The following is an 11,128-nucleotide window of genomic DNA, read 5'->3' on the forward strand; positions in this document are numbered from 1 at the left end:
TGCATTCCTCCCTCCTGGAGCTGTGCCCGGGAAGGTGAGGGCCCACAGGTTGGCCCTCACTCCCCAGCTGTCCCCTGCTCCTTATGTCACTCAGGATATAAATAAATTCATTCAGTCTCTTTACCAAACCAGGATGCTGCCAGAAGGCACTACCAGGGCCACTGATCAGCCAGAAAGACCTCAGGGACAATTTACAAGGTCTTTGCACTTAGGCAATTGTTTAAATTAAGTTTTTTATTTTATTTCTCTTATTCACCTTAGACCTTGGAGGGAGAAAAAAACCACTCCATTTATAAGTACATATTGTTTGAGGTCTGGGCCTCCTTTACTGGCCTGGAAGTCATGATGAATTCTGTCTTTTCTCAACTGGAAAAGCCACAACTCAGATGACATCATTGAAATTCTGCGTACGTTTCCTTCGGGAGCCCTGGTCCGCAGTGCGGATTGCCACTTGTCACAGCAGGCCTCTCGCTGTCTGCAGATGCGTGGATTGTATGTCAGCTGGAAGTCTTTGCTTCCATAGGGAAACCTGCTAATGATCATTTTCCACATCAGTCGATCAAATGTTTACCCAGCAGCTCCCGTGTAAATATTTACCTGGCAAAATGCTGGGAGCTCTAGTCATGTGAAGATTTGTAAGATGTGGTCTCTGCACTTAAAAGAGTGTACCAGGGGAAATGAGAGATTCTCGGAAGACAGAACATCCCCATCCCGCCCCCAACAGTGAAAGAAATGGTGAGTGTCGGATAGTGTAGGGAAGTCTGTCCGCCAGTCCCCTCAGGGGTCTGAAGCCTCAGAGTGAGCCTGGAATGGGGGCCTGCTGGCCCCTCCATTCTCCACTCCTAGGTGCCTCTTGCACTGTACTTCACCTTGGCGAATGTCAAACACGGTGTTTAAAAATGTTTTTATTCGCTGTGTTAAAGTAACACAAGCCAGTTACTTTAACCTGGTGCTAATGGAAGAACAGCAGGCTGGAGGAAAAACTGGGTGTGTTGGACCCTCTGATAGTTGCCAAACTAGTATAATGTATTTCACAGGAGCTTCAGAGTAATTCTCTTGATACTTTGTGTTGCTCAGTGACTTTAGAACTAATCTCATATAATGTAGTTCATTTGTTTGATAAACACCAAGCAGTGTATAAACAGAGAGTACGATCCATAGACATGTGATCAAGCAAAAAGAAAAAATCCCCAGGCCAGGGCATCAAAGCAAAAAAGAAGACGGTGGGTTAAGTTTGATGACTGGTTTTTCCAAAGTCCTACAAACAAACAGACAGACAGACAAAGGCCAGGCTGCCATTCTGGCCACAGAAGCGGTGGGGGTGGGGGGCACTGTCCTGTGTGTGTTTCTGGCCCTCATGGCCCCAGCAGGGGGCATCAGGCCGGGGTGGGACTGAAGCCGCTCCGGGCCAGAGTTAGGCAGCATGTAAGGGGCAACAGGTAGCGGGAGACCCTGCGTGTATAAGTGGGCTGCATTCTCCATGGGAACGTCAGCCAGAAATGACCCCTCCCCTCCTGCCACACCACTGCCGCCTCAGGCCCCGAGCGAAAGGGCCTGTCTTGAACCTCGGTGCTGAGCGAGGTGGTGTTGGGGACCCTGTCCTGGCCACTCGTGACTGCGAGCAGCCCCCATGGCAGCTTGGGCATGAAGTCACATTCCCTGGGTGCTCTGAAAAGCTTCAGGTTCAGAATTTAGTGTAAGGCGGCCCCCAACTAGCAGTGGCTCCAGGCACCTCCTAGAACCAAAGGCTTAGTTTTTCCTGGAGGAATCCCCCTTCCACTCAGGTCTCTGATAATCCCCACAGGTACAGTTCTGAGAACTGTGAGGTCACAGTTTACAATCCAGAACAGTAAGGAAGCATGGCACCATAAACAAGAGCCAGGAAAACAGCAGAGAACAGTGTCAGACCTGCAAAAACTACGATATTGAAATTAGCAGATATACAGTAAAAAACAAGTGTTCTTACGTAGAGAAATTAAAGGAGGGAGGAAAAGTATGAGTAAAGCCAAGAGATTCAAATTATGACCAAGCAGATCTGAAAAAGAACCAAATAGCATTTTTAGAATGGAAAAAAATGATAGTGATTAAAGTTTAAGAATTGGTGGGTGAGCTTAACTGTAGACTAGACCCAGCTGGAGAGAGATTTAATGAGCTCAAAGACATAAAGAGTGCATGTGGAATGTAGCACAGAAGGAAAAGCGATGGAAAAGACACAAGTGAGAAGGCCTACTAGACACCTGGAGTTCTGGAAATTAAAAAATAATAAAATAAACAGGACAAGGACAATAATCGAGAGATAATGGCTAAAAAACATTTTCAAAACTAAGGAAATATACATAAGTTGCAGTGAATCACAAGAAACCCCCCAGACACACCACACCAAAACTCACAACAGGGGGCGGGGGCAACGGCCAGACTCACTGGAGGCTCGCGAAGGGACGCCGTTGGTGCGCCAGCACGCTTCCCTTCCCGACAGCAGCAGGGGAGAGCAAAATACAGCGCGATGTTGCCTCGGTGAAAGAAAATAACTACCAAGCTGGAAATATATTTTAAGCAAAAATATCTTTCAAGGATGAGGATGAAATAAAGACATTTTCCAAGACATAAGACCCCCAAATAATTGGTCACTAGTAAACCTTCACAACAGGAAAGGTTCTAAGGAATGTATTTCCAACAGAGGAAGGTGATACCAGGAAAAGGTCTGAGATGCAAGGAGGAATTATGAGCAAAGAATGTGTAAAAATATGGGCAAATGTAACAATAACCAATTAAGTGGTGATAAGGTTTTTAGGAGGTTAAAAAAGGGGGTGAGGGAGGGAAAACAAGTATTCAATACCAATATCTTGTAACTCAAGGGGGAGGGTACAATTGGAATTAAAACAGTCTAACTTGATTTTATACAGTGAGGAGGTCAAAGACATTAATTTCAGCTTTATGTAGTTATTCTATACAAGTGTGAAAATGAATAGATTAACTACTAAATAGAAATATTAAACTTCCAAAGTAGTAGAGAGAAAGAGAATGAGGGAAAAAAATCCATAAAGAGGAAAAGAGAAAAGGTGGAATAGCACAACTTAAAACAGTAGAAATAAAAAAAATATATTAGTAATTACAAAAATGTGAGTGGACTAAATGTTTCAAGTGAAGTCAAAGACTGAATCATTCAGCAAATATTTACTGAGCATCTACTATGTGCTAGACACTACTCTAGGTACTAGTCAGTGAACAAATAGCCCAAAGTCCCTAACAGGAGAAACAGGCAACAAACCAAGTAAGTAACAGACAGTTCATTAGATAGAAGTAAGCGTTCCAGGGAAGAAAGACTAAAGCCAGGAAAAAAGACTGGGAGCGGGGAGCGTCACCACTGTAAACAGGAGTAGTTGAGAAGAGTGGTGTTTCAGCAAAGACATACCCGAGGTGAGGGAGTAAGCCAGCGGAGGTCTAGGGAAGGGAATTCTGGGCAGAGGGAACAGTATGCGACGAGCACATGCCTTGAAGGGGGACCAGGGCTGCTGTGTTTGGGAAACGCACACAGGCCAGTGGGGCTGTGGTGCAGGGAGAAGGCGGAGCGGGGAGTAGATGAGAACAGAGGTGGTGAGGGGCCGGATCATGAAACACCCAGGGGACCAGGGGCAGCACTTGCACTTCTCCTCCGTGTGCGGTGGGAGCCCTCCGTGGCTCTGAGCGTGGGTGTGCACGGACTGATTTTGGATTTAATGGGGTCTCTGCGGCTGCTCCGTCAGGCGGGGCCAGGTAGGGGCAGTGGAGGTAGTGGGAGATGGTCTAAGAGATGCTATATTGTCAACCAAGATTTTTAAAAATCCATTTTAGGCCATTTAAAAGAGATGACTAAGACATAAGGGTATAAAAGCGATGAAAGAAAAAGGTTGGGAAAGACGTGGGAGGGAGACTGGGAGATGCAGCTGTATTCATCAGACAAAGTAGATTTGAGGGTAAAGAAATACAGAGGGTCACTATGTCACGACCGAAAGTTCCGAAGATTCACCAGGGAAGGAGATGACTTTTTCTTGTTGACTTACTTTAACTAGTATATCTGCTGATTTTAAAAACTAAGTGAAATGCATATTTATGAAAACTATGCAAAAAATTAACAACCAGAAAGAGAAATAGACAAATTCACCTTCATACTGGAATGTTTTACTGTAACTCAGTAATTGGTGGATCGAGCAATCTGAAATCGGTTATGTTCTAGGAAACTTGAATCATACAGTTAACAGATCTCATAGATGTGTGTAGAACATCACACTAAATAAATGCGCAGTGGATATTCTTTGCGAACGTCCATGGAGTATTTGCAGTAAACTATAAACTATTTGCAGTCAATTTTTAAATATTAAGCAGTCCTTGAATCTCTGGGAGAAACCTGCCTCGATACCGATGTATTCTGTGAGTTAACACTGCGGGACTCAGTCAGCAAATGCAGTTAAGAGAGCGTGGCGCTGGCACAGAGAGCCCTAAGACTGGTCTCCTGTGTGGAAACAGTGTACGACAGAAAGGCATTGCGGTCAGAGGAGAAAAGGTGGACTTTTCAATAAATAATGCTAGAACTTAAACTATGCTGCAAAAACTGTATTCCCAGATCACCATGCAATAACAAAAAGAGAACTGGAAAATCCTCATGTGATTAAAAATTGAAGAGTTAAGTCATCAAGAAAATCATAATATAGCCCTGGCTGGTGTGACTCAGTGGATTGAGCACCGGCCTGTGAACCAACCGGTCGCTGGTTCAATTCCCAGTCAGGGAATGTGCCTGGGTTGCAAGCCAGGTCCCCAGTAGGGGGCATGTGAGAGGCAACCACACAGTGATGTTTCTCTCCCTTTCTTTCTCCCTTCTTTCCCCTCTCTAAAAGTAAGTACGTAAAATCTTTTTTAAAAATCATAATATAATTAGAAAATACTATTTATCAAAAACCTGAGGAATATAGCTAAAGCAATATTAAAGGGAAATTTATACTTACAGTATAGTAATGTAATTGATTTTGGAAACTCTCTTTGAAGCTTATAAGTTATTTGAACATTCTTTTTGGGTTTCCGATCAGACAGATACAATAGATTACCTGAGAGTAATGACAGGCTGGCTTCTTCCTTGCTGATTCCTGTCATTTCCTTGTTTGCTTCACTGATGTCACTTCTAGTCCAGCACGCGATAGAAGCGATGGTCCCCCTTGTCTTGCTCCTCATCTTACAGGGAATGCTTTGGAAGCCTCCCAGTTAATGGTATAAGGGTTGGCTTCACATTGTACACCAGCTTAGGTTGGATTGAAGGCTTAAGTGGGAAAGGCAAAAGCACCCACCTTTTCTAAGACACTGTAGGGCAGTGCTGCTGTGAGCGTGATGTAAGTGGAGATTTCTTACGTTAGGCCCCCACAGCACAGGCTTGTAAAGATGAAAATCGATAGACTCGACTTTGTTCAAATGAAACACTTAGACTAGTTCTGAGATGCAGTAAAGATGTGGGGTTTTGTCTTTTGTTTTCCTTTTTTTCCTTAAGTCCTTATCCATTAGAGAGAGGTGCATTCTGGAGCATTACGGGTGAAACAATGTGTTACCTTGCGTGTGCTTTGAAGTGCTCCAGGAGGAAGCCTGGTGAGAGAGAGGAAACGAGGTAGAAGATGGGAACCGGGGGTGGGGGGGGGGGGAGTCTCATCCTCTTCTGCGTTTTGTGTATGTTTGAAAATTTTTATTTGAAAAAGGTGGGGTTTTTCATTTGTTTTTTAAGAAACCACCCATTTCTATGGTGACTGTCCTGGATTTTCTGGAAGTCTTAACACTTTTTTAAAAACCATCTTCGAAAAGGTCACTTGTTAAGTGTGTATGTAAATGCAATCTAATTTTTATCTCTGAGTAGGACTTTTAAATGAACAAATCGTGAAGCAGCCTTTTAAAAAAAGACATAGAGTAGAAAGACGTCACAAATTAGGTGAAGGTGTTTGTAACACATAGAACCAAGAAGCTGTATCTAAGATGTATTAGGCAAAGACCTTTAAAAATCAATAAGCAGTTTCTCACATATGACATTGAAAGGACAAGCAACAAAAGGAAAAAAGTAGACAAAGTGGACACCATCAAAATTTTTAAATTTTGTGCTTCAAAGGACACTGTCAAGAAAGTAAAATACGCACAGAATGGGAAAAAATATTTGGAAGTCATGTATATCAGGGGTGTCAAACTCATTTCCACTGGGGGTAAGTAACATCAGCCTCACGGTTGCCTTTAAAGGGCCAAAATAATTTTAGGGCTGTATACATGTAACTACTCCTTAACTGTTAAGGAGTTGAAATTACATTCGGCCCTTTGAAGGCAACCGCGAGGCTGGTGTGGCCCCCGGTGAAAGTGAGTTTGACACCCCTGATGTATATGGTAAAGGACTTGTATGGAGAGTATATAGGGAAGTCTTACAACTCAATAAAAAAAGACAATTCAGTTTTTTAAATGGGCAAAGGATCTGAGCAGACATTTCTGCAAAGAGGAGATACAGTGCCCAGGAAAAGCACAAAGATATACAAAGCCCAGGAAAAGATTCTCGACGTCATTAGTCGCTGGGGAAATGCAAGTCAAAGCCACAGCGAGTACCACTGCACACGCACCAGCATGGCTGTGGCAGGAAGACTCTGACAAGTGCTGGCGAGGGTGTGGAGCAATGGGGACTCCCACACATGGCTGGTGGGGCTGTAAAATGGCGCAGCGGCTTTGGAAGACAGTTCGGCGGCCTCTCAAGCCGTTAAACACACAGTTACCATATGACCCAGCGGTTCCACTCTTCTGTCTGTACCCAACAAAAATGAAAACGTGTCTGAACAAAACCTTGCGCATGAATGTTTATAGCAGCATTATTAATAACAGCCAAGAGGTGGAAGCAACCCAAATGCCCATCAGCTGATGGGTGAGTGAACGGAAGGTAGTTTACACACGAAGCGCCGTCCTCTGCAGCCGTGAAAAGAACGGAGGGCCGGTGCACGCTGCAACGTGGGTGGCCGGGAAGAACGTCACGGTGAGTGAAAGAAGCCAGACGCGGTTTTGTCAGACTGTATTGTGACAGCTGTCAGATCAGTGTGCATTTAAAAAAAACTTAACAAAATGGGCGAATTCTTGTATAGCCATTTTAATATTGAAGGCGGAAGAAAATAAGCAACATTTTCATCATATGCTTTTATTATTTCAAGAAAGTTAAAAATGCAACTGAAGTGCAAAAGGAGTTGTGCAGTGAGTGTGTGGAGAAGGTGCTGTGACTGATGGAACGTGTCAAAAGTGGTCGTGCTGGAGACTTCTCGCTGGACGATGCTCCTAGGTCGGATACACCAGCTGAAGTTGATAGCGATCAATCGAGACATCAATTGAAAACAATCAACAGTAAACCATGTGGGAGGTAGCCGAGATACTCAAAATATCCAAATCAGTAAAGCTATTGGTAAAAATGAAAAATACATCTTTTATTCTACTGAAACAACTAAACAAACTTTTTGGCCAACCCAATACCCACCTAAATTCTCCCAGTTGTGTGCTGAGGTCACAGGTAAGAAGAGCCACGGCAGCGATATGAAATTCAAAACCACATAAAACAAAGCAATAGAAATTTACTGTAAGTATTTTACTATGAATATTACCTGTTTTTTAAAAAGCAAACGGAACGAAAAACGCAAAATTCAGGAGAGTAGGAAGGGAAGGAATTGGGAGTCTCACAAGGGATACTGGGTAATGGTGTTTCTTTTCTATCTGTGTGGTGCGGTGGGGGGGGATGGGGGGAGGGCATAGGGCGGGGCTTACAGGGGAGAGTGTTACCCCAGGACATTGAGGGAAGATTCAGACGAACTCGAAGCTGTTTTTCCTTGCGCCTCGTTATTGAATGCTAGTGATGCTAACCCTGAGTTTCTAGAAAAGGTTAACGTAACATATTTAGCATCTTCTATTTAAGAAGCAAAAGGGATAAAATCCAGAACAAATAGAAAAGGAGGAAACTAAAGGAAGTACACAAAAAGGCAGCAGCAGAACAGGAGTACCTTAGAAAGGTTTCCAATCAAACTTAAGATGGAAAGTTTTCTACTTCAAGGTGAACTCCATTTGTTTGGGCCACAACGTCTTTATTCTTCGGTGATGTTAACAGACATCTCTCTCATTGCAGTCCCTCAGTGGTTGGTTTTCTCTCCTTAGATCCTGCTCCGGCTAAAAGATGAACCACAGCACGCGGAGGAAGACCCATCCACTAATCCTCCACCCTGGAGCGTGCAGCGGAGGGCGAAGCATCCACCAGCGCCGCCAGTGGCCCTTGGTATTTTTTTGCTGCCTCAGTCCCGAGCCTTGGAGTAGAAGTGGCAGTAGGCTGTTGCCAATGAGCCAATCCAGACTTTCACTGAGAGGACAGGAAAACACATCAGCTGGATCCTGATGGAACTTGGCAGCGGGGACGTTCTGCAGACGCATTACCTACCCCGCAGAGCACAGATGTATCTTTTACTCCTCCCCCTCCCCAGCCTGCTTAGGTCTTCTCAGCCCCTCTCCTGCTACCACACAGAGATGATATAAAAGAGGCTCTTTGGCTATTTGCATTTTGCTTCCTCTTCTTTTCCAGGTTGCAGTATTACGCTTTACTTCCTACAAGCCTAAAATCCCAACAGCATTATCGACCAAAGTTGTTCTTCCCTTCCCCGAGGGTTTGGGGAGAAGAGGGAAGCTCCCATCACAAGTTTCCCCGAGAATGGAGAAACGTCAGTGTGTTGCTGACCACGTGAGCTACGGTAAAGGCACCCTTTGGAATTACTGATTTCTAAAATTAATAAAGTAATTCTATTTTTATTTTCTTTTTTTCCATTTACTGATTTCCCACCAATCAGTATTCACCAAAGAAAGTAAAATGGGACCAACTTCTCATTTTATTTCATTGCTGGGGAATTTTTTCGGCTTCATTTTAGAAGTGTGAGCTGTACAGAGGCGTTTTATTCCTGGACCTTGTTTCAGCAGGTGGCGGGTCGGGCTCTTCCCCAAGGGCGGCTCCTGCACCTGCGAGGCTGGTCTGTGCAGACGTCCCCATTCTCAGACCGCAGCCTGCGGCCCTCCCGTGGCACGTGAGCCTGTGTCCACGTGCACACTGTTTACCTACACAGTCCGTGGCCAACTGCGTCCTGCCACCTGTCCTCTGCTCCCGTGCTTCCTCCCCTCTCCCAGGCCGCCTCCCCAGCTTCCCCTGGAGAAAAGGTTGAAGGTGGGCAGCAGAGTCCACCAAAGGATTGACTTAGCTGCCCTAGGGGAGCATTGGGTGAGAATCCAGTCTAAGGTATCACCAGCAATGTGCTAGAGACTCAGCATTGAAACCCCAAAACAAAAATGACGCCCAAAGAAGCAGAGAGCAAAGGAACTCTGTTGCCTTTGTAGTGAAGGGAGCCTGGGACTTCTGGTTGGTAGTTTGAGGGCCATCTTCACTGTTTGCTGTCTTGGGTGTGAATTGGTTAGGACACAACTGAGAATTCCTCCATAGTCCCCTGCTGCTGTTTAGAATGGGGAAATCAGGTGTTTGGGGAGCCTCCTGGTACAGACCTTGGGAGAAAGGATAAGAGGGTGTGAGCCAGTAAAAACTTAGGACAACTAGAGTGCTTGGAATTGTCGTAGGTACCTTATCAGAATCGAGTCCTCAGACGGGGCTCCCTGCTTTCACCAGGTGTTGGTGAGGCATGAGAGGAGACTCCACACCCCTCCCTCCACTTAGCCAAACACTTTCGAGTCACTGTTACTGGGTGAAGACTTCTGGTAATACACCAGGCAGGTCATGTGATCCCCCCCTCCAATGGCGGTGCCGTCATTGTCCCTCCTCACCCTCCCCCAAAGCAAGCGAGTGTTTCTGCAGAGGGACAGACAGGTGTCCGAGTTTCTGCAGTGCCTGTAGTGGTGTGGCACGGGACGCTGGGCGCCAGGCCCCCGCCCGTGTTTGTGCCGCGGGTTGAGATACGGGCTCTGACATAACATTGGGAGTCACAGTGTGTTCTGTTTTCTTTGGCATAGTGCTGGAACCCTTCTCGTTGCCTCAGTTCATGAGGACGAAGCACGCAGTGTTTTCGTAGTGTCCTCTGAGGTTGGGTAACGAGAGTTTACTGTAGGACCACAGAGGTGATTTCCCTCGTATTTAAGCCTCCAGTAAGGACCCACAGCGTCAGGTCCGATGCCCTGCTGCTTCTCAAAATGTAGTTTCCAGGCAACTGGGACCCTGCCGCAGGCCTAAGACATCTCTAGAGTTGCAGCCTGAAATTGTGCATCTTTAATAAACACTTGGGTGATCATCACGCCATCGCAGTTTGAGAATGACAGCCCAGTGAACTAGACTCTGAAGGCTGGGACAGCAGTGGCCTGGGGCCAGCGGGCTGGGCATGCTGCATCCCCTCTCCAGGCCCACCAGCCCTTGGGCAAGATGGGACACAACGCCCCCTGCCGTGGCTGGAGGGCAGGGGCAGGTGTCTCAAGTACAGCGGGCGTACACGCATGCTCCGTGGAGTGAGGGCTTAGAGAGGTGCCCTCGGAATGGGCGGGGCGTGGACAGAGCAAGAAGAACGTCCTGGTGACCGAACTCAGGGGCACAACGCGGGAGAACTCCAGGTGAAGCAAGGAGTTCCATCCTTCAACCTGCAAATTTTAGCTCCAAATAAGACTTTTTTTTTTTATACCAGTAGCACAGTGACTTCCGTAGAGGAACATGCTTTTCAGGAGCTGCTGGGTGGCCCCTCACTCGTTGCAGACGGCTGCTTTAGGGGGACTGACACTGGGATAGAATTCTGCATTGCTCTGGGATCCTGCTCTCCCTGCCCCCTCCCATTCCCACATGCCCGGCAAGAGGCCCATTGTCTGAACGGGGTTGCTTGTGAGCTGTTTCCAGGCTGAACCTGACAGCAGAATCGGCCGTCTGCCCACAGACAGCCTCCCTAATTCTCAGCCGACTTGGAGGGTGAGACGAGATCGTCAGAATGACGATGTTGGTCGTTTACAGTGAATGTGCAAACCAACACGTTTCCACACACGAGAGTTCACACCTGGCGGTTTTGCCCACAGTTAAATGGAGGTCAAATTCATATATTGTACTCTCTGCACATACGAGCCACTTCCTCTGCGTATCTGAGAATAATACACC

General features: G+C 46.1%; 1 protein-coding gene across 11 annotated transcripts in view; it reads left to right on the top strand.

The window, feature by feature from the left end:
* Nucleotides 1-8,811, top strand: part of TTLL5 (tubulin tyrosine ligase like 5) — a 252,493-nt gene extending 243,682 nt beyond the window's left edge. For all 11 annotated transcript variants that reach the window (XR_008427229.2, XM_053927529.1, XM_053927528.1 and 8 more), the window contains one exon: nucleotides 8,170-8,811. Coding sequence is in view for 2 of the 11 variants with exons in the window: in XM_053927535.2 (XP_053783510.1) it covers nucleotides 8,170-8,192 (23 nt within the window). In the remaining 9 variants the exon portion in view is untranslated. The remainder of the gene's footprint in view (nucleotides 1-8,169) is intronic.
* Nucleotides 8,812-11,128: the final 2,317 nt, after the last annotated feature.

Source organism: Desmodus rotundus, chromosome 7, assembly GCF_022682495.2.
Source record: "Desmodus rotundus isolate HL8 chromosome 7, HLdesRot8A.1, whole genome shotgun sequence".
Lineage (NCBI taxonomy): Eukaryota > Metazoa > Chordata > Mammalia > Chiroptera > Phyllostomidae > Desmodus > Desmodus rotundus.